Source organism: Dendrobium catenatum, unplaced genomic scaffold, assembly GCF_001605985.2.
Source record: "Dendrobium catenatum unplaced genomic scaffold, ASM160598v2 original_scaffold_86555, whole genome shotgun sequence".
In the NCBI taxonomy this organism is placed as follows: domain Eukaryota; kingdom Viridiplantae; phylum Streptophyta; class Magnoliopsida; order Asparagales; family Orchidaceae; genus Dendrobium; species Dendrobium catenatum.
The window spans coordinates 1-24,933 of NW_021404996.1; the positions used below are offsets into that span (position 1 = coordinate 1).

Sequence of the window (24,933 nt, forward strand, 5' to 3'; positions counted from 1 at the left end):
GAGAGAGATATAATATAATTATAACTCGAGTAAGCTCGACACCTTGAGTCGAGCCAGGCTGAGCTCAAAACTCGAGCTCGTTTTTAAAAAAAGAGCTGAATATTAAGCTTGAGCTCGATAAGCCGACTCTTCGAAGTCATAACGAGTCTAGTTGAGCAGGCTCACGAGCCGGCTTTGGCTTACTTACAAGCCTAGATGAGACTTAATGATGATGATAGACGACGAGGATTCTAATTTTGACAAATAGTTGGTATAAGACTGATGATCGATGAGTGATGATAGAACTGATGTTTTTAGATTTGACTTCAAATAGTTGGGATAAAGCTAATGATGATGGTGATGATGGCATATGCATATAATCTATCAGTTCCACATGGCGCATGGTACTTTTTTGGTTCTTCCTTTACTTTCGGTGGATGAAATTGGAGTGAAATTTTTTTTTTTTGTAGTAGAAGTTAGGATCTGGCAATTGCATGAGGCAAATATGAATGCTGGATCATTGCAGAATGATGAAATGGCCAGAAAGTTGAAAATTAACTGTGAAATGCATATGAGTTCAGAGGTTTATTTTGCTACAATACATAATTTAACAAGCCTCCAATAGTTTTTTTTCTATTACTTTTCTTCTTCTAAATTTATGTTTAAAATGTCTGTTTGCTGTAGACAGGCTGTTTTTGCAACCCTGGTGCGTGCGCTAAGTTCCTGGGTTTATCTCATTTAGATCTTCTTTCCAACCTTGAGGTATGTTCTTAAGATTTGTTTGATGAATAGTTAGGCTTTTTAATTACTTATTTTTTTACCATATCTTGATGCTGTCAACTACTTTAGAAGGATTGCTAGTTTCAATGATTAGTGTGGTTAAACTTTATATACATTAGCTATCATATTTAGTTGCTACATTCTTTCTTGTCTTCTTCTTATAATTCTTAGGATGGACATGTTTGTTGGGATGATGCTGACGTGTTACATGGAAAACCAACGGGTGCTGTTAGGATCTCCTTTGGTTATATGTCCACATTTGAGGACGCTGAGGTAAGTAGACTTCTTTTAAGTACATCTTGACACTTTTGAGGGTGCCATTGGCTCATTCACTGTAGCTTCTGCTCGAGTTTCAGTTCAATACGTAATAAAAAAATTGGTGATAATATCATCATGAACAGTTATTTGTAAGACTCCATTATAGACATCTTTGATAACTTTAATATGCCTTTACAACAATCTTCTTTCCTTTGGCACTCACATAGGGAGGGGTAATTAACTTTAGGGGCTTGCGCCTATAGGAAACCAGAACTCAGATCATAAAGTCCTCACAAAATGAGGGCGAAATCTCTGGGTAGTGTCTTATCTACAAACCCATCTGCCTTCCAAAATTTACCTCGGAACTTAGTCAGTTAAAACTCTCTCGCCGAATAAGAAAAGCGAGTGGAGGCCGGGGCCGAATTTTTGGAGCCCACAGTGATATTTGATCATATATTATGCTAAGATAAATAAAAATCATAAGAAGAAATTCTCTCTGTCCTTTATATATTTATATTATAATTTACTTAACATAAATATTACTTTTGTAGTAGATCTTCTTGATATTATTAAGTTGATTATACAGTACTGGTGAGTTTTTTCATAAGTTATGTTCCAATACCTTTGCTGTATAACTTGTGAGTTTGAGTTTATTAATTATGAACATCTTTATTCTATAATACTTGTAACAAAATACTTCTTGAATCATTTATCATCCTCTTAGCCTTCAAGTTTTTATTAAAGCAATTTGTTTGCTAAACTACTACATATCTTTCATTATTTTGCAAATCTGATTCCATTTGGACCTAAAAATTTAGGTTTTATGCATCTTCTTAAGAGTTATTTGATTTCAACTTTTTTTATTAATCTATAGTTATAGTTGCTATAACTTAATATTTATATGAACTTGCATCACTTGGTTAATTGTTTATGCTACTCTTTTTTGCTTTTCATTTATTTTGGCTTTGATTGATTGAACATTGTTTACAATTTCATTCATATATGATTTTCTCTCAAAGATTTTTTGTTCTAACTTTTGCAGAAATTTCTGACCTTCTTGATGACTTCTTTTATTACAAAGACTATGTTGAAAGTTCTATATCCATCTGAAGCAAAGGCAAATGCCTTTACTGGTAAAATCTGTTTTCCTTAATGCATTTATCTGTCAGTTAGCACCTTGGACGTTAAGCTGCTTCTATTTTTGCACGCCTTGCTGGTTTGATGCATGGAACTCGGCTAAAGAAGAATAATAAGCACAAGCAATCTATGAACAACTAGTGCCTTTATAAGAACATATATATATAAGTATGAAATTGTGTTAAACTGTTAATATTCAATTTTCTGGCTGTTTAAGCAACATTTACTGTTCTTTTTTCCCAATTTTTTAAAACTTGCTTGAGCCATATTCTGCCCTGCAAAGTGAGGAAAAATCATTTCTCAGTTCCTTTTCTGGAGAACTGATTAAACTAAGACTGTTATGAAAAATAAGTGGCGTTCTGTATCTGTCGTTTCTCAAAAAACCATAATTATGAAAATATTTTCTTGCAATGAAGAGATACCGTATTGCAAATGAATCTATTCTACTTAGATTTATGTTAATTGTTTAATTAAAGAAGGCTCCGATCATGATAAGCATGATTCACCAGAAAAGAAATATTGGCCTGCGCATTTTTTTCCCCTTACTCATTCTAAAGATATGGATGAATGGGCGAGACTCTGCATGGGTTATTCGTACTCATTTGATACTGAAATGTGTTTTCATTGGACAGTCAAGTCATTTTAGATTCAGTTCGTGAATATGAATTCTTTCTTTTTTATCTCAGATAATATTTATATTCCTGAATTACAGATGTAAGATGGAGACAATTGGAAGGTGGTGTTCGTTTAAAATCCATCACGATCTATCCCATAAAATCTTGTGGTGGATTCAGTGTTTCATGCTGGCCTCTAGTCAACTCTGGTATAATTCTCTTCTTTGTTTAAGCATGTTTTCACTGAAGGATAATATCCTTAAATGCCATATAAAATTTTAATAGCTAATTTATTCATCTGTATTTCTTGTGAATTTGGGCACTCACAAAAACCTACTTTCACTTGCATCCTGTGGGTAACCATAATATTTGGGAGTTCATATGAATTTGGGCTATTTTTAATTGTCAAAGCACAAGAGAGAATTCTTCTTCATTTTGCTTGGACATGCTTTCCATTCTTCTACGTTGGAACAAAAAGTTCAGTTACAAGGACCAATTTGATTGCTAATTTTAGGAGGCATGCTGATGCTTGAGCAGGATTAAAATATGATCGTGAATGGCTTCTCAGAGGATCAAATGGTGAAATTTTGACGCAAAAAAAGGTTTGTTCTGTTGCTATCAACCTTTTCAGTCGTGTACAATCTTTTCTGCTGTTTTGTATTAGCTAATAATAATTCACCATGCTGTGGCATGAAAAAATAAGGAGAATTAATATAATTCGTCGGATTGATTTTTTTTTTTTCTAATAAACCTTATGGAAGCATAAGAAGGGTTAATCCTTAATTGTACATTTGTTGGCGCTTATGTTACTATTCAAATTATATATCTTGTATTAAGCATATATAATTACACTATGGATCCAGTGATCCGACTGTTCTAGATGATTTGTACTATTGCAGTGTGAACAACTTCTTAGTAACCTCCCCACCCCCGCCCCCTCCTCCCTCCCCTTCCCCCAACCCTTAAAAAATAAAAAAAGGAATGTACCCCAACTTTTCAAAATGTGCAAAAGGTTTTATTTTGTAAATTTCCATAACCAAAGCTATGTTCTTTTTGCCTAGAATCTATGATGCATGGATATGGAACACAAAACGGGACAACAATTCTTGAAAAAAATTGGACACAAACAGGTACATGACATTTAATAAATTAGTTTAATTATTATAAGTAAAGAATCTCTTCCGTGATGATTAAATATCATTTTAAACTATAGTTCTTATTATGTCACCGGACTTTTAAATGTAAGTCTTGGTTCTCATAATATGAATTACATATTACCTTCAAATATTTTAAACGTGCCAAGTTGTGTCCAATAGCTGTCTAAGAAATGTTAAAGTGTTCAAAAAGTGTACAAGAAATGTTATTTCCTAAAAGTTAATAAAACAGACGCGCAAAATGCCATTTAGATGTCCTGGAGTTCTTGCATGTCGTGTATGACACAACATAAGAACTCCATAAAAGTGCCTGTTTTTCAGAATCCACTCTCGTTACCTACAGGATCCTGTCCACTGTTTGTGTGGTATTTTCTTAGATCTCTAGTTGGGTGGAATGAATATCACAATGATTTTAGTTTTTTTTTTCAAAATTGTTGGAATCAGTTATTTCCTATTTCACTGGACAGAGAACTTAACGACTAGTTTCATGCATCGTGGCAGAAGCATATTTTCATAAGAGAACGAACATGGAGGAAAATCCTATCAATGAACTGGTTGCTTGAGAAAATCTTAATGACTATTTTAGGCTGTAAATTCTGTATCATTGGAAGTTTCTAGACCCCGTTGGTAGTACAATTTAGTTGAATAGCTAAAGGAGCATGCTAGAAAATCTTTTTGTTTTCTTTTTAAAGATTTGCATAAATTCTGTTCAAATTATTAACCTGGGGAATCAATTTTTTGTGCACATGCAGGTCCCTAGGTTGTGTCATATTCACACATTTGTCGACCTAGAACAAGAGAGTCTTCATTTAGAATCACAATTTTGCAAAGACGCACTTCAAATTTCTCTTCAAAAGGATTTGTCGTCTAGTTTTTTGGAGGAGATGAATTTGTATGGAGAAAGGTGCCTATTTCTAACATTTTCAAGGGCTACTTTATTTTGCAAACTTATGACGGTTATTGTTTTAAATTCACTTTTTTTTTCAAGCCAAAATCAGAACTTAGATGTATTCTTTGCCCTGGTCAAATTGAAGCTGAAGATATTTTGTTTAAGCAACCCTCCTTGAATCTAATAGTAGAAGGATTTTTTTCTTAAGTACTTTTTCTAGCCTAATGGTGATCTATGTCAAGGTGAACTATTTTTATCTTCCTAATTTAAGCCTAGGGTTCTCTTTCAATTGGGACCTAGTATCTTGGCAACATAACATTCTCATTTAAATTTGAACTCCAATTGCTCAATATACTTTTCTGCAACAACAACGTCACAGCTTGATCTCACTATGTGGGGCTGACTACATGAATTTTTTTTCTTTCCATTGTATTATGTTAAGAGTTAAATTCTCATTTAAATTTAATAAAAAAAGTCATTTCTAATATTTTCTAGGCAAGTCTTTTTAGGTCTACCTTTATCTTTTTTAACATAAACTAAATCCAATACATCTACTCTTAATTGGGTCATTGGAATGTTGACTTTTATGTATCCGAACCATCTAAGGCAGCTCTATAATCTTTTCTGCCATTTGAGCTACTCCAACCTTCTCACGTACATTCTTGTTTTGCATTCTGTCTCTAAGAGCGAAGCCACTCATCCACCTGAGCATCCTTGTCTCTACAACTCTTAACTTTATGCTTCTCTTTTTAATGATCAACATTCTATATCATAAATCATTGCAGGTCTACCATCATCTTATAACATTTTCCTTTAAATTTTAGGATTATTTTTCTATCACACAAAAGACCCCGTCATTACTCTACTTCAACCGTTCAACTTTAATTATAATAATAATATTCCCATTTTTGACCATCACTTTGAATAATAAACCCAAGATATCTATAATGTGTACTCTTATTAATGACTTGATTGCCCAAAGTCACAATCCCCTTATTAGATCTATTACTACTAAAATTATACTCCATATATTCAATTTTAAATCGACTCAATTGAAAACCTTTAGACTCTACGGTTGACCTTTATAATTCAAGTTTCTTTCAACTCCCTCTCTAGTTATCAACAAGAAGAATATCATCAGCAAAATCATACATCACGGAACTTCCTCTTATAAATGTTTAATAAGAGTATCCATTACTAAAGCAAAAAGATATGGGCTTAAAGTTGATACTTGATGTAATCCAACCAAAATTAGAAAATACTTAGTCAAAACACCTTGTGTTTGAACTCAAGTAACAACTCCTACGTACATTTCTTTAATGACTTGAATATAAACATTATTAACTCCTTTCTTTTCTAGAACTCTCCGGAGCATTTCTCGTGGAACTTTACCATATGTTTTCTCTAAATCAATACATATTATATGTATATCCTCTTTATTCTCTCTATACTTATCCATCAAACCTCTAAATAAATGTATAGCTTCCATAGTAGACCTCCCCAGCATGAATCCAAATTGATTTTGAGAAATAATAGTATCACGTCGTAACATATGCTTAGTAACTCTCTGTGGGCTCCGAAAATTCGGCCCCGGCCTCCGCACGCTGTATTTTTCTTTTATCTTCGGCGAGGGAGTTTTAACGGAATAAGTTTCGGGGTAAATTTTGGAAGGCAGATGAGTTTGTAGATAAGAAATTACCCAGAGATTTTGCCCTCATTTTGCGAGGACTTTATGATATGAGTTCTGGTTTCCTATAGGCACAAGCCCCTATAGTTAATTACCCCTCCCGATAACGAGAGAGAACTTTCGATTAAGGCTAGTCGTCAATCAGATACGTGGAGTATACGTGCTATCTGACATATAACAGCAGCATGGGTTTGTATTTTGGAAGTTTGAAAATTTGAAGGTTAGAAGATTTGATATTTAAAATGAAAATTTCACCATCTTGCCCTTAAAGCGGATGGTGGGGGAATGGATGATAGACCCGATTAAGATCTCATGGTTCTATCGTCCTGGGCCATCGTGGTCCCTGGTCTACTTAGTCAGAGGAGGTAGTCGACCCAACCTGACAGAAGGATCATTATCAACAGCAATGGGTTGCTTGGTCCAAGGAGACCTTGTAAACCTGAGTTGAATTTTTGTCTAAGGGGACAAATTTGAATCCACCTTAGCTAACAGAGGGCTTTGTTCTCTATCGATCATATCCTATTGATTCATATCTCAAGGATTTGATGCCACTAAGGAGCGTATTGGTTATGACCATAACCAGTATTTCGTGGTGCCATTTGGTGGCAAAACCACTTGGTTCAGAGGGCCCCAGGTCATAACCGTTTATCCTGCGGTGCCATTTGGCGGCAAAATCGCCGGTCAGACGACACCTACCACATCCTTAATGACAGGAGATTGTTTGAGAATGAATCCTAGTGATATTTTCGACTAGGCATTTAGCTCTATGTGAGCTGAAGTAAATTTTAATTTGTCCACCCCGGCAAACCGTTGCGGAGGGTGGATGATTTTTGCTTCAAGTGGTTGGATGATTGATTTCAATTTTAAATATTTTTGGATTTTGGGATTTTTGGATTTTGTGGGCATTTTGAATTATTTGGAATAAACCCCTCTGGTTGAGATTTGCATTTAACGCGCCCATCATCGAGGTGTGTGGGGTCATTTCTATTTGTTGATTGAACATTATCGACTCGGCCGAGCTGTTGACCGAGGATCGGGTTTCTCGTAGGTTTTGTGCCTTTTGTTTGTGTATTTTCTTTATTAAGGGCATTGACGGCCTAATATGAATGTATGAAATAAATATTCCGGTTGATCTCGTGATCATATATTTATCCGATGGTTTGAGCCCTGTCTACTCCTATTTACCTGCTTAGGAGGATTGGGCTTCGTAGGCTTTGTGCCTTGATTAGTGAATTTTCATTGTTATAGGTATTGACGACCTAATATGAATGCAATAAAACAAATATACCTGGCGTCGTGACCGTATACTTGTTTGTTGGTTCGAACCTTGTCGAGCCCTATTGATCCGTATAGGAGGACCGAGTTCGAATTTGAATTCACTTATCAACCCGCACAGCATCCCTAGGCATCACGTGTGTACCAATAACACTCTCGCTTGGGCCCATGCAGGTCGAGATTGTATTTACCCCTTTTTCTGTACCTATGTGTATACAAATTATGGTGCATATGCAGGGGTATACTGAAATAATTGTAGTTGTGCAAGTAATCGCCATTTGAGTACAAACATTTCATTTGAGAGCTTATACACGCCTTCTGTCCGCTGATACGAGTGTTGCGGAGCCGGTGGCAGTATCTGGATGTCACGAGACATCCCACTATCTTGATGTTGACTCCCCCTTTCTCGTTCACCGGGGAGGTCTCTCTTGAAATCCGTGGCCACTGCCTAAAACTTTAGTATAGTAGACTTGTTGTTTCTGATATTTGGAGATGCAAGCACTGTTTTCTTCTTAAGTATAGGTTCAAGAAGAAATTTTGAAACACCAGGAAGTTTAGTTCTAATTTGTTCAAGCATCCCTTCCCTTCTGCCAGGGGGTGTCCTTTTTCGTATATCGAGTTGCCTTCATACCTAACGTACTCATAGATCTTATCACCGTTGTCGTAGGTGACATCTGTACTTGTGTCCCCAAGGGTTCGTTGTATTTACGATATACCCATTATTATTATCCACAAGTAGCTCGTGTTCATTTGCAGGGACCCATTGTATCCACTACGACCTCCTAGAGATTTTCGTAGAAGAACCATTGTTGCCTACATTGTACCCACCTTTCACCAATCTCAGGTGGGTTGATGTTTGTACTTGCTTGTAGGGCGGGTCCTCCACTATCAAGTGCCGGCATTGCCATCTCAATCTACAGGCAAACTTGTAAGTAGCATCATTTGTTGTGCATCATTGCTATGACTATTGATGAGTCATTATGTTCGTTCCTTTTTACTGATTTCAATACATGTGGGGAACCAATGAGTCTCCTTGCATATCACTTATGTTTGAGGATCTTCCATGGTAGATCGTGGGCACTTGCATTTGCTGTATATTATACATCTACATTTGCAAGAGGGTGATGTATCTGACTGCCATTGAAGGGTTGTTGACTACGGGATTGAATACAATGGCCTTTGTGATATCATTGAGAGCTTGTATTGTTGCTTGTGAGTGAACCAACAATTCATTTCTATTTGGGATTTTAATGAATGTCCTTTATTTATTCATTGATCTCCACTTGCATAATCAAACCTAATGATTGATATTAAGGTAATTATGCATTCATTAAATTTGATTATCTAATTATAATTCAAATCCGAGTTCATATCCACTATGCTTGATTCGGATCAAGTCCCGGTGTTCAAATTCACATGTCCCTTGCTGTTCTTGCAAGTTCAAGTCTGAGTCCTCATAGTTATGTTGATTTCCAAGTTTTTAATGTATTTTGTTTAAGTTCGTATTGGATTTATTTGATTTATGTTCAGGTACAAGTCCTCAAGTCCATTGTTCATTTGAGTCCAAGTTCTATGCTTTCAGTTCAAGTACGAGTCCTCTGTTGTCCTTCGTATTGCTGCTCAAATGATATTTTCATATTGCTCAAGCTTTGTACACTTCAGTAAAAATTTCGGCAGCACCCCGGCATATCCCCCGTTTAGGGGAAATGTAGGGGAGCTGGGCCTTCCCACCACGCTACTCGAGCGTGTATGGTAGGTATCCTTAGACACTGCGGCCGTACATCTTTTCATCCCACCACGCTACAAGAGCGCGTATGGGGCCTTCAACAGTACCCGTACGAGAACACCAGTAACTTCCCCACCATGCTACAAGAGTGTGTATAGGGTTTACCCACCTCGCCGTATGCGTCGTACCGGGCTTCCTCCTACCGTGCTACAAGAGTGCGTATAGATGGTTCTCTGGTTCGGTACAAACATTGAAAATGGAATTTGAAACATTATACCTTGCATAGCAGTCGTCGGCGGTGCTGATGTCGAGGTCGAGAACTGTCTTCACCACACTACAAGAGCGTGTATAGGGCTTACCCGCCTCATCGCACCTGTCGCATCGGATTTCCCCCCACCATGCTACAAGAGCGCATATAAGGGGCCACCGGCGCGTCAAGCGCGTCGAGGACAAGGTTTAAGTTAGAAATTTATACCTTGAAGACTGGCGGACTGACGGTGAAGGCTCGTGGCACGAGACAAGGGAGGGGCCTTCTCTTTTTCCCTCCTTTTTTTAATGCCTCGTTTCTTCTCATTTTAACGATGTAAGGATCATGTGAGGTCGTGCTTGAGGCGACGTCGACGTGCAGAGTGCGAGATTTATGGGATTTTTGCAATCGTGTGAGTCGGCGCTAAACAAGTACGAGAGATTTTTTTTATTTCGTTTTTTGTTGATACAGTAGGCGGGTCAACACTCTCTCCCATAGTTTTAAAGTATTACACACTAACTTTGATACGTCAAAAAAAATCGCTCGGATCGGGCACAAATCTCGATGCAAATATGAATTAGAAAATTTCAAAATTAAATTCAGGATCATCCGAACTCCGATTTCAGCAAGCTCATAGTTGAATTGAACATCTCAAAGAGACGAATTCAATGACACCAAATTCGATCCAATCCGAATCCAAATGGTTCCAAATCAAAGGATCAATGTCTATTTGGAAGTTTCAAAATACTAATTAGATGATCAAATGATATCCAAATATGACATGCTTATAGTAGAAACGAGCGTCTCGATGAGATGAATTGAACAAGACCAAGATCGCCTAATTCTGACATCATTTGGGCACTTGATAAATGCTCCATGATCAAGTGGATCACTATGAGCCATCTGATGGAACACTCCCAACATGCCCTCGATCTTCTTCATATTTATGGGGCATGCACTCTCAAAAAATTATGAATAGACCCCTCATTCTTAAATGGAGAGAGGAAGAGAAAAACGGAAGGAGGGGGGAAGAGGAAGAAGAGAGAAGCTTTGAGGCACGAGGAATCTTGGAGCTCCATCTTGCCATCACCGCCATCAAGTCTGCGCCACCATGCCGTAGCTGTTGTGTCTCTTTCGGACCATCGTCGTCAAAGCTCCACCTGACAGACATTGATGGTCCTTCCAACAACTGTCGCTTGACTACGGTCCTTTCAACCACCGTCACCCGACTACGATTCTTCTGACCACTGTCGCCCAACTACGGTCCTTCCGACCACTATCGCCCGCCAACTACGTTTCTTTCGATTTCTATCATCCGACTACGGTCCTTCCAACCTCCGTCACATGCCAACTTCGGTACTTCTAATCATCATCATCATCTAACTATGGACCTTTCAACCAAATGAACATAACAACATTCTATTGAGAACAACTATCATGTCATTCTCCAACTATGTAACATTCTTTATATGATGTATATTTGTTATTTGAGCTAACTTTTTCCCCTAAGGTTGTCTTTTGTAATCAATTACAAACACTAGTGGGTTCATTCAAACTGGGTCAGTCCCCGTGATTTTCCCTCTTTTTCAGGGTTTGCCATGTTAAAATTTTGATGTTTCTTCTAAATGATGTACATCTCTCTCTTATCTGTTTGTTTGCTGGATCTTCATACAAAGCTAGGACGCTAAAGTATACCCCCCCCCCCCCATGAATTTTTCAATATGCAACAAACTCAATCCCTTTATAATTCACACACTCTTGTGCATTATCTTTATTCTTAAAAATAGGAATCAACACACTTCTTCTTCACTCACATGACATTTTTTTAGTCTTTAAAATAATATTGAAAAGTTTTGCAAGCCAAAAATTGCTTCATCTCCTAAGCATTTTTACACCTCTATTAGAATATAATCAGGTCCAACTGCTTTTCCACACTTCATTTTCTTTAAGACCTCTATAACTTCGATTTTACTAATACGATGATAAAAATAAAAATCTCTATTATCATTTAGGGCGCTAAGGTCACTGAAGTCAATCGTGTTCTCACAATCTTCATTGAAAAGCTTATTGAAATATCTCATCTACATTTGTTAAATATTCTCTTCTAATAAAAACACTTTTTAATTTTCATTCTTAAATTCTTTTGAATTAAATATTTACTTTTCATATCTCTTTGTTTGGTTGGCTTATATATTCAATTTTCATCCTCTTATTATCTAATCTGTTATTTAAATCATTAAAAGCAAAAAATAAATTTTTACTTTTCTAGAGTAAAGTAAATCAGGGGTCATCCTTTCTGTTACATCTCTCTGCTACTACTACTCCAATGGCTAATCCCCTACTAGTGCTATTTCTACTTTAGTTTTTACTACTGCTCTACTACTGTCACTACTATTTAAAGTATTTATCTAGTGCGTTAGGCTGCAACCATTGTTGAGTCTAGGGAGTGGTTAATCGAAGTAGCCTTCCCCTTGTTTGGGAAAGATTTTGTTTCCTGTGGTTACTAACTTACTATTGCAATTAGTGACTTTTTCAACTACAACTGTCATTGCTACTACGTCCACCGCTATTATTTAATTCACTATTGATCAGTCAAATGTTGTTGCTATTGCCTGTTCTGCTAATCATGCTCATTCTAATGTTATCATCATCCTCAGTAGCATTTCTCCAATTATTTGGGGTTGATTTTTGCATGAATTTTGATATAAATTTAATTGTTGATCTACCATCAATACTCAACATTTCTTCCCGGGTTTGCAACCATCTATTATCATCTGTTTTTTTATGTCTCGAGTGTTTCGTTTTTTGCCATCAATAAATCAATTATCTTTTACGGAAAAACAATAATCATTACTAATAAGGAAAATCTCTCTGGTTCAATTTTATATGTCAAGCTTAATTCTCAATGAACTTTGGTCGTGAAAAAAAAAAAAAAATCTCGTCCAATTCTATGAATATGATGTATATAAGTATAATATATGTTTCCATAAGCTTTCTCCTAATCTTTCAAGTATTCATATTATGGCATCCTTTGAATTCTTCATTATATAACATAATTGCAGGTTTGCATCAAGCTTCTATTTGTCAATTCAACTATGAGTTGAACTTAATATGCTTTTTTTTTCTGTCTACAAGATATTTAGTGTATATGTATGGAAATGAAGTTAACGAGTGGTTCGCTCGAGCCATTTCACTTCCCTGTACCTTCGTGAGGTGTGCAAGTTCAATGCATCGTTCTTGTGTGCGCAAGGCTGACAATAGACTAGGCAGAGACGTGCAAAGTCAACTAAACTTTACTAATGAAGCGCAGTTTTTACTGATATCTGAAGGGAGCCTTAATGATCTCAATGATCGGTTAAGATTGAGTATGTTGGTTTCTCTCTGATTTCACATATTTTTTTGTGTTTATTAAATCATCTATATTTATCAGCGTTGCATGAGTTATTGATGAATTCAATGATTTCACTTATCTTTCCATACTATAGGAGAAAAGGAGCTAAAATATGTTCAGGCTCATCTGTTTGATTGTAGATGGGAAACATGTTTTAAAATATGATGATTTTATTTTTACTCGTTTTGTTTGTAAAAATGAAATCATCACATTTGAAGGAGAGTTGATAGTTTTGCACATTTGAAAAAGTATTTGTATACAAATACATCAACTTTAATGATGGATTTAATAAATATCTCTATCTTTCAAATTTTTTTCTAACTACAAGCAACAAATAAGCTCTTATATCAATCCATTTTGGAAAACATCTAGGAAATACTGAGCTTTTTGTATTATTTTGGTTAAGCAGAGTAACTTTCTATACAATAGGAAATGCACTAGTTTTTGGCATAATAGTTCTCAAAAAAATTTATGGAAATTGCACATCAATGATATGCTTGGTCTATCTTAGCCAGTTGAAGTTATAAAACTATCTTACACATAAAATTACATCGATCTACCGTAAATTTCTAAAATTATTGAGAATTAATTAATCTTAAATAAAAAATAATTTAATCAGAATACCTCGATAATATTTTTCAAATTTCTTTCCATTTCTTCTCTCAAATTTTTTCCTCTTTCTCTTTAAAGTTTCTTATGTTGCACTCAAATGAAACATTTACTCCTTTCTTAAGTTTATATCACGGAGGAATCTTTCACAATTTAATAAAATTGAAAAAAAAAAAAATTACATTCTCATTTCCTCTCTATTGATTTTTTCTCGTCTGAAACTTTCTCATGCGTTTTTCCCTTACAGGAGTGAGTGAAATGGAGATATTACTCATGAAGAGTTGTTAGTTTCACTCAAGCACGTGATTATCCACTTAAAACAGTGATTCAACTCATCCAAGATAACGCATACACGCACTCGGCCACTCGAGTCGCGGTTCTGCTCGTTGTTCTGCTTTATGCTACAATAATAGGCCGATTCACTTTAACTGGCCAAGCTCGGTTATTACAATCTCCCCTCTTAAAAAAATTCTTCCTCGAAATTTAACAGCATATATTAGAGAAATAGATGTGAATATTGAACTCTCATTTATGATTTTTTCTCCCAGGTGGCATCTGTTTTAGGTTCATGCTTCTATAAAATCTTTATAAATGGCATCTCCCGATTCCTCAATTATTTCACATCATATTTCGGTATCCTTTCAGGTTCCTTAATATATTTCAGTGGCTTCTCTTTGACTCATCTGATATATATTTTTGAAGCACATGTATATGAAAAACATTGTGTATTCCCTGCATATGCACTGATAGATCTAATATGTAGACCATATTTTAATCCTCTCAATAATTTCAAAAGGACAACAAACGTGGGCTCAATTTCCTTGTTTTTTCAAAATGTTGCACACCTTTCATTAGACTGACTTTATTAAAAATAAATTCACAAACTTCAAATTCTATTGGTCTCTGCTTTGCATCATGATATTTTCACTGCCTATCCTGCATTGCTTTTAATCTCTTTGATCAATCTAATCTTATTAACAGCATCTTTCACTAGTTTAGTACCAAGTATTTTCTTTTCATCTATTTCTGCCTAACATAAAGTTGTTGTGCACTTCCTTTCATAGAGAGCTTCATACGGTGTCATTCCTATGCTGGATTGAAAATTGTTATTTTATGCAAATTCAATTAAAGGTAAATGATCTCCCAATTTCCATCAAAATTTTATACACATAATCGAAGTGAATCTTCTAAAGTTTGAATTGTTCTTTCTGATTGCCCATCTTTATGTTCGTGAAATGCAGTTCTGAAACTCAATATGGTACCCAAAGCTTCTTGAATCTTTTTTAACGGTCTATAAGTGAATTAAGCATTTCTGTAAGAGGCTATAGATTAGAAAATCCCGGTTTGTCGAGTGAGTCTTGGTTGTATCCATTAAATGGCCAATCCTGAAGTCGACAGCGGGTTCATTTACAATGCTCAAGGTAAAGTAAATTCCTAGATAAGAATTTGGTGTATTTTCCGTCTAGGAAGTTTTTCTTTTTGCTTGAAAAAATTAGGCTTTCTCCTAATTTTTGCATGCATCAATTTGGTATTAGAGCAAAGTTAGTATATCCTAGGTTTTGGTGTCAAGTTATTTGTCATGTGTGTCAGTGTCATGTGAGGTTTTTTGAGAGATATATAATGTGATTTTTGGATATGAAAATCTGAGGCTTTTTGGAAAAGCTTGAGAGCTTGTTCCACTTCTTCTTCTATTTCTTGGGAAAGCTTGCGAGCTTCTCCTCTTTCGTCTTGGCTCCTTGCCTCTTTCGTCTCTCCGCAAGTTCCATTCCATCAGTATCATTCTTCTCAAAGCAACAGATGAAAGACATTTTTAGGTGTTTCAAGGTTATAAGTTTGTAAGCGTCATTGTTATGTTTAAAGCGTTTAATGTGTCGTTTGTAAGCGTTCTTTGTTGTAAGTGTCTTTTTATGGTAAAAAAAGGTGTCTATTTTTGAGAATTTCGTGTATTTTCTTTATCCTAGGAAGTGTGTGTTTTTGCTTGCAAAAATTTGGGGTTTTTTTCCAAATTTTTACATGCATCATCTTTCTGGTGGTAATCCTGACAGATCATCTAAAAACACTTCTGGATATTCTTTCATTACAAGTTGTTCGGATATAAAATATATATCTATAAAAACGACCACAATAAAAATCAAACTGAACAACACATTGCCTACATCGCCTACGTCGTAGCTAAAACAATTGTTTTTTTGTTCGTATAAAATGATGGAGAAATGAATGAAAAGAAGTTAGATTCACTTGCAACAGGAAGATCATATCTCTCCCTTCTTGCAATTTTATAAAATACTCATATTCATTTGACTTTCTTTTGCAGTATATATATATATATATATATATATATTCATATGATATAAATTCTTTTTATATATTTATCAAATAGCATATTTCTTTTCAAATAACATTTATTCACTTTTTTATTTTCCAATTTTTATTTTTTTATTTTTTTCATTTAATACATGAGCACCATTTAAAAATTTGTACCAATAAATGTAGAACTATTTTCATTTGCATTTAACGTGCTCTATTACATTGCATCTCTAGCCAGTACCATAAGAGGGTGAACTCCTGTATTTGCATGCATGCACCTTTTCCTTATTTTGATACTTTCATATTCATTTTCATATATATTATGATTTAGTTTATTTCATTTTTTGTAAGGACATTTTATTTGTATATATACATACATTATATATTTATATTACACCATAAACCCAGTAATTCAGTCAATTGGTTTTGTATTTAACATTTAACTATATCAAGTAGTTTAGGCATGTTACAATATTTTATAAGTGTCATATAGCGAATATTTCACATTTTCATTTTCATTTCGTTTATTCTTCTTAGTTAATTATATACAGTAACCATTCAGTCAACATAATGCTATAATATGCAATAATTTCAATAAAGTACAAGAAATTAAAATAACATAAAAGGAATTTGGAATTATTATAGTACAATTGGAATCACCCATTTTAATTATTCTCTTGCTTAAATTCTTTTGAAATTCTTTCTTCCTTGAATTAGCCTTCCTTTAGTGCAAAAAAATCTAAAATGTCATACACAATTACATAAACTAGTATTATTTCTTTATCTCTAGTTATCATTAATCTCGTCTAAACACTTAAGTAACATATATAAAAAATTTACCTGAATCTCTTATTTGCTTCAGGATTTCTCCTTCGTGCAATAGGTTACTTTTGCCTGTCAAAATCATTTCTTTAAATGAGAGGAATGAAATCATATAAATTTCTCTTCTATAAAAAAATCAACAACTTTCTCACTTACCCTTTCTTCTACCATCAGAAAGTGGAAGAACTTCAACTCCAAATTCTCTCTTTTTTTTTACTACATCAACTTCTCAAATTTTATAAAACTATCTTACACATGAATTTACATCGATCTACGATTAATTTCTAAAATTATTGAGAATCAATTAATCTTAAATAAAAAATAATTTGATCAGAATACCTCGATGACATTCTTCCAATTTCCTTCCTTTCTCTCAAATTTCTTCCCCTTTCTCTTTAAAGTTTCTCCGTTGCACTCAAATGAAGCATTTACTCCTTTCTTAAGTTTGTATCGAGGAAACTTTCACAATTTAACAAAAATGAAAGGGAAAAAAAAATACATTCCTTCTCCTTTATCTTATTCTCTATTAGTTTCTCTCATCTGAAACCTTCTCACGCATTTTTCCGTTACTGGAGTGAGTGAAATAGAGATATTACTCATGAGGAGTCGTTAGTTTTCACTCTAGCACGTGATTATCCACTTAAAACAATGATCAAACTCATACAGCAGAACGCATGCATGCGGCCACTCGAGCCGCGGTTCTGCTCACTGTTCCTCTTTTTGCTACAGTAATAGGCCGATTCACTTGAACGACTAGGCTTGGTTATTACATTTCTAATATTTTCTAGCTAAGTCTTTTTAGTTCCACCTCTATCTTTTTTAACATAGGCCAAATCTAATATATCTACTCTCATAACTAGGTTATCGAAAGGCTGATGTTTTATATGTTAAAACCGTCTAAAGCGACTCTCTCTAATTATCTGTCACTCGAGCTAATCCAACCCTTTCACGTGCATACTTGTTTTGCATTTTGTCTTTAGGCTTGAAAATAATATATGATATATATGTACAACCAAGGTTATTAAAACCGAACTGGATCGGTCAATTGAATCGAGAACAGGCCAGTCGGCCAGTTTGGTTTATGTATAAAATCAGGATAGCATTGAATCGCCCAAGAACCACTTGAACTAGCAGTTGAACCGGTGAATCGGAGAATCGGCATCAATTTTGCAAAACCGGGCGGTTTAAGCCTAGCTAAATTTGAACTGGTTTGGCTTGCATTTAATTAAATGTAATAATTTATTATTAAATATTTCTCCTAATAAATTAATTTAAATTTTATATATTTTAGTTAAATAAGCATCAACAATGCTTTATCAACTATGTTTTATCACATGACCCAACTTATCATGTGACTTCTTTTTCCATGTGAATCAAACAAGTTTATACAGACAAAAACAATACTAACATATAGTGTTTAGGTGGTATGGAACTAAGAAATCAAGGTTAAGTTCTTAAGTTTACTATATATACACTGCATATTTCTACATATTTTTTAATTAAAATTTATTAATTCGAATAATATTTAGTTTATATCTATTATTTTTTATTTTATTTAATTATATAATATAAAAATTTATCTTTTTTATATAACATGAATTTATAGATATAATTTTATAATATAAAATTTGTATACTTTCCATATGTTTAAATTATATCTAAACATTTAACATAAATTAGAAATTATTTATATTAAATTTAAAATATATATGTAAACTAATTTTATATTAAATATGAATTATATTGTTTGTAAAGTATGATTTTAAACCTCCATCTTATTCTTAGTTTGAATATTTGATATGTACGACATGATGGGTTTATGTTTAAGCTTAAGGTTAGATTGTCATATGTTATGTTAATCTTATTAATTTTTAATAATATTATTATTTATTACATCATCCAGTTCAACTCTGGTTGAACCGTGAATCTCTCTTTCCGGTTTGTTGTCCAGTCTGATTTTCACAACATTGCGTACAGCCTGAAAAGACATTTGAGTTTTGATTTCAGGATTTGGTGAACCGATAGGCACTTTCATCAAGTCTTGTTGAGCTGTATTAGGAGTGTAGCTGCTCATAAACAGAACAGTGTCATTTAATGGCCAAAATTGCTTAAAATTATGAAATTTGACCAATTTCAGTTGAATGGACAAAATTGCATAAAATTCGTTTAAAAAAAAAAAATCTATGTAATGGAGCATTCAATTACTGTCAGACTTTTCTTATTTTTCCCCTTTTTATTTGATTATTTATTCTCTGAGTTTCAAAGGGTTCAATGATTAAACTTTTATGTTATTAATGTTGGATACATTAGCTATGTGGACTTGAACAGCTTATTCTGCAAATATCTCAATTCTAATCTTATTTTTTCTTGCAGATTCTCAGGAATGTGTTACAGAACATGGACGGCCACAAATTGTGGATTCTATGAGATTCCGCCCCAATCTGGTTATATCTGGAGCAGAAGCATATGTTGAAGATAATTGGGAAACTGTTCATATTGGGAAGGCACAGTTCAGTGTATATTTTTAAAACCCTTTTTATCATTTTCTAAATTGAATTATTCGATCTTTCTGATGCATTACATCTAACCATATCATGTTATTGCATTTTCTTTATTCATTTGCATCTCTCTTATGAGTTTAGCTAATCATGAAATAAGAACGTGCTTTTATTAGGGTTGCTTTTTTTAAGTAATAAAGTTTCATTATTAATTAGAGAACAAATTTACATGAAGAAGTAGATGCAAAGAATTACCTATACAAAAGTAAATTTACAAAATATATGGGCAAGGGAATAATTTAGTCCAAAAGGAGTAGCAGCAACCTGCTCAATCAAGAATGCCAAATTCACTTTGAGAGTTATTATGTCTATCCTGAAATCGAGTAAACCGAGGAGTATGAAGAAAAATCTTTTCCTATTTGTGTCTTAGCGAGAAAACACAAGCTGGAACATTTTATTTACTAAGTCATAATAAACTTTTGAAAGAACCTTGAGACTAAACGGAAGTTGAATCATCAATATTATCAAAACATTCATGTGTAGGATTAGAGAACATAGTTGTAATGTCACAATTGAAGGAATTCAAATAGGACAAATTGAGGGTTCCTCAATGGGCTGAAAGATAACTTTCCCAGATAAGGCTCTAGAAGTATCAGCTGAAGGCGCCAAAGCAATGGGAGCATGGAATAAATTGACATCCAATAAACCAGCAACATTACTAGAAGGGATGGGAACAATAGAGATGGCGCTTCCAATGCATAGAAAATTTCATAGGGCCCAGGATTTGGGTAGTAACTTCCTGTAAGATGGAAGGATCAGCTTGGTCTATTGTGAACAATAGGGCCCTTGTAAGGTGAGTTTCATAATCCCAAATAGTTTTGAAGCTGGAAGCCTATTTATGACGAAATATGTTGCTGGACTAGCAATATGAGGGCAAGTCTTCCAATTTTACTTTTTGTTAATAATCACATCTAGGTGTGCCAATCTTAATCTTCCTAGCCAAATGGACAAAAGCATCAATTATGAACATAATGTAGGCCAAAGATGGATGGATGAGTCCAAGGGTAGCAACATCTACTTGTATTGGTTTGTCGAGAATATATCCCAATGTGTAAAGTGTAGATTAATTGATCATACAAGCTGCGGGGAGTGGAAAGCGAGCTGTGGTGAGGGAGTGAGCACGAGAGGCGAGTGTGAGAGGCCATGATGAGCATAAATAAGCACAACAAATAGCATGTTACGACGATTGGGCAAGAAAGCACTAACAAGATGTGATGACGGGATGAGTGTAGGAAGCCACTAAGGTGAGCAATAATGGGTGTGGTGAGTCAAGGTCTACAATGAACAATTGTGATAGGTTGTGTGAATAGTTGCACTAAGAATGAGAAGGGAGAGTGTAGAAGTGGTTTATGTTGAATTTTATGCTAGTTATCAATATGATCCATTGGGGTTGTTTTATTCATGCTCTTGATCCATAAAATGGTTTCTTAGGTTGTAATCTAAGGAGATAATTTAAAATCCTCTTATTCTTTCTCTTAATTGTAGGTTTTCTCTTTTTCCTGTTCTTCTATCCTTACATTATCTTCTCTTTACCTATTTTTCCTAATCTCTTCCCTTAGCTATAAAACCTAATAAATGCTGATGTCCCTCCTCCAGTTTGCACTCTCCTCATGGGTGTTCCTCCTAGGTGGATCCTTATCCATCAACAGACCCTCACATGCATCCTGGTGATCATCTGCTCTCAGGTTCCCGTAGATTGCTAGCCCATGCATTCTTGCACATGCTTGTGCTTGCTCAAACCGTCTTGCTCGCTCGCCCTCATTCTCTTCCTTCTTCCCTTTTTGGCATGTTTCTAGCATCAACCTCATTTGTCACTGACTGCAGCTAGCCACTGCACTTGCTCCTGTGTTTCCTTTTGATAATTCTTTCTTGGTCGTCAGTGCCTTTTGGTGTCAACGTCCTGTGCTTGGCTTGTGTTCTAGTTCAGATATCATCAACAATGGGATCATTATCGACTTTGTTTGAGGTAGATCTACGAACTATGGTTAGCCCACTAGTCCCCTACCTACCTAATCTGTCTTGATGAAAACCTCAATATATATATAGTTTCAGAATAATCCTTTTTTGTGGTCATTTTTAGATATTAAGAATTCTCATCATTAAATTCATGTGCTCTTTAATGTGGTGGTTCATGAATTAACTGACCGCGCTAGTAGAAAAAGAAATATTGGACATATTATGAGTGATGTAGATGAGTCTGTCAATAAGTCTCTAAAAATTAACCTTTGTCAACGAGAGCGCTACTTTTTTTTTTATCCTTAGCTTGACATTAGGTTATGGTAGCATATAGGTTTTCATCTATGCAGTCCAATATCTTTATAGAAATCAAGAATATATTTTTGCTAAGTGATAGTGATACCTTTATGAGTTATAGCAACCTTCATCCCTTGGTAATACTTGAGGTTTCCCAAATTTTTTTATTTCAAAGTTTATCGCTAGTAAGTTTGATGATTGCTAACTAATTATTTAAATCACATCTAAGTAAAATATAATCTGTATATATGAGATTGCTAACTAAATTACATTTAAGTATATGTAATTGTACATAAGGTTATGATAGTCGAATTTCCTTTGAAAAATTTCTTTAAAAATGAGGTATAGCTTTGAGTATACCCATAATATTTAATAATTTGTGGATTAATGATAGGAACTTTAGGAATATGATTACAAATATTCCTTGTGTAATATCACCTAAATAATGAATTTGGGAGAAACCGGTTTTGCTTAAGGAAGTTGATAGGAAATACTTGAGTTCGCAAGTAATCCAAGAGGAAATACTTGAGTTCTCAAGCAAACCTAGTAATAATTGGTCAAAACAGCGGAAATAACACAAAAAGCTGGGTGAAATCAACCCAAAAATGATAGATTGCAATAGTGGAATCAAAACAAAACAAACACAAAACAAGATACAATTGATCCTCTAATCGAGAGGATTGTTCTCTCCCAATCTCTAGACGATGAGTCAAGAGCCCAAGATGCCATGGAACTCCAAAAGAATAACTCAAAATATGCATGCCCTAACCCTAGCCTCTCATGTTCTTTAAATACAATTCTTCCTAATAAAAAGCTTCCTAACCTAAACCAATTTCAAATTTACTTCTTTAAGCATTACCTGCCCCTTCCTCTTTCTAATTGCCACCCAATGGAGGGCCCACCATACTTGGGTGGAACATTAAGGAGTTGGCTTAGCCCGCCTCCTGTAAAACTGAACTGGCCCCTCCTGGGCTGGGAGAACTGTAACAGAAGTTTCATCCATGAAGTTGTAGAACTATTTAGTGGTGAGTGAGTAGCATTTATACCCTTTCTATCGGAAGAGTGTCCGGTATGATAAATTTGATAGCTTTGGGATCCAGTTTTCTTCAACCGTGAAAATAATGTTGACAAATGATGAGCATCCAAACACTTAATCAGTAGAGTAGAGAGATTTTGGTATTGGGTTTGGTTGTTGTATTTAAGTTAACAAAATTCTTTCCAGCCTAAGATTTTTCTTTCATCAAGAATATCATGTGATTATAGCGTGGTCATCAATGAATGAGATGAACTATCTAGGTATAGTATTTTCTTACTCTAGAGACTCCCTGTGGATAAGAGAAAAATGATGTGAGCTTTTATATGGTAGATTGGGATAATTTTTACGATTATGTTTAGAGAATTGCCACACTTCACAATAGAGATCTTTAGAGATATTGTCAACAAGAGATAAGAATAACTATCGAAGTATGTAAACTAAGATGATAGTTATGTAACATGAATCCACTTTATTAGAATTTAAGTAGGATGAGGTGCAATTATCTATTTGTATGCTGATATGATCTTGGAAGCTTAAGGATATAAATTAGTATTAGGCTTGACAAAGGTGGAACATTGAGCATATTTCAACATTACTAACCATCATCCCTAAATTCAAGCCTTGAAATAGACAATGTTCGAAGAAAATTTAGTAATGCAATGACAGTCACAAGATAGTTGACAGATTGTAAGTCGCAGCCTACTTTATTGGGAAATAAGATAGAGTGGAGTCTCAAGAGATATGAGATTACAATGATTCTTATTCTTAAATCTTTGAACATTATTCTATCAGCAATTCTCACAGACAAGTCTCTCTTTTTTTGTGATTTTGAAAGTTTGAAAGAGGGAGGGGTCACCCATGATATGATTAGAGGCTCCAAAATCAATAATCCACATACCTTGTGCTTTTTTTGGTGTTATGGGCAAGAGAGATGTTATATAGGCTTTGTTTGAGACGGCTTTCTTACTGCTTCTTAAAACAGCTTTCTAGTATAATTATTTTAATTTTAAAATTAGAAAGCTGTTTTAAAAAGCAATAATAAAGCTGCCCCAAACAAAACCTTAATAGGGAACAAGTTCTAAGCACATCAGGTGTTGGCTCATGGTTATAGTGATTTCAGTTTTGAACATGAAGAAATAATGTTTTGAGTGCCCCTTATTCTTTGTTGAATATATTGGAATATTTGGAGTTTAGCTGGTGGGTGTTAGTTTATACAGCCTTGATTTTCTTTGTTGTTGGTGTGACACATTGGTTTCCAAATTCTAGGTTTTATTGAACCTTTCAACATATTTCCTTGGTGTGTCTACTGCCTTCTAGAAGATTTGTGAAGCAAAACATTATGATTTAAGTTTCATTTGGGATGACTTTCTTATTTTTTTTAAAGCAATTTTCTAATACCAAAATTTTAATTTTTATACTATTTTAAACAGTAAGAAAGCCGTCCCAAACGAAACCTTAGCATCTTAAAATCCAAGGTAGCTCTACTTCATTGCATCAACTTATCAGTTTACAGAAACTTATCGGTTTCCCTCCATGAAATTATTTGGATGTCAATAATCTTATTGCTTCTATTTTTCAGTCATTAGGTGGATGCAACCGCTGCCAGATGATCAATATCGATCAAGTAAGTGGAGAGGTTCAAAAATCCAAGGAGCCTCTAGCAACTTTAGCTTCATATAGACGAGTGCAGGTCATTCTTTCAGCCATAGTAAATGGCCATAGTAGATTATAGTTATCTATATATAAAGCTTTGAACTTTCATGCAGCTCACTTATTCCTTCTCTTGATACTGACAGGGGAAGATTTTGTTTGGTATTCTACTAAGATATGAAAGTCCAGTCTCAGGGGATGTTGAAGATGGTTCTGATGAAGAAGAGCATTGGCTTGAAGTGGGGCAAAAGGTCTATTCTTCCCTTATTATTAGCTCAGCAAGTCTGCAGATGGAAAATAATCAAACATTATGAATAAACTGAAATTTTGCAGTTTGGCAGAATAGGATTTACAGAGATTTTGGAGACTCTGTAAATCAGCTGCAGTAATGCAATGAAAATAAGATTTTAGAGAGGGTAATAAGGTTGTGAAAGTAGTTGTGAAAAATAAGCCTTTACAATGTGTGGTATACAGATTATTACATGTATGCTATTATATGTGACTGGTGTTGTATATTTGATTTCCAAAATGAGCATATAAGACTTATATAGAATTTAAAAA

The 24,933-nt window shown here is 34.6% G+C and overlaps 1 protein-coding gene across 1 annotated transcript; it reads left to right on the forward strand.

The window, feature by feature from the left end:
* The first annotated feature begins 358 nt into the window (after positions 1-358).
* LOC110116593 (molybdenum cofactor sulfurase) lies at positions 359-24,933 on the forward strand. Its single transcript, XM_028691919.1, has 11 exons — positions 359-562; positions 664-741; positions 931-1,032; positions 2,060-2,150; positions 2,867-2,977; positions 3,306-3,370; positions 4,675-4,826; positions 12,882-13,111; positions 19,249-19,391; positions 24,302-24,412; positions 24,519-24,933. The coding sequence occupies exons 1-11, from the start codon at positions 374-376 to the stop codon at positions 24,684-24,686; spliced, it is 1,440 nt and encodes a 479-aa protein (XP_028547752.1). The 5' UTR covers positions 359-373; the 3' UTR covers positions 24,687-24,933.

Excerpts from the sequence above, each read along its gene's own strand:
- LOC110116593 (XM_028691919.1), top strand. The coding sequence starts at position 374 with ATGGCGCATGGTACTTTTTTGGTTCTTCCTTTACTTTCGGTGGATGAA. Across the intron at positions 3,371-4,674 it reads AAATTTTGACGCAAAAAAAG|GTCCCTAGGTTGTGTCATAT; the intron begins GTTTGTTCTGTT and ends GTGCACATGCAG. Across the intron at positions 19,392-24,301 it reads TTGGGAAGGCACAGTTCAGT|TCATTAGGTGGATGCAACCG; the intron begins GTATATTTTTAA and ends TCTATTTTTCAG.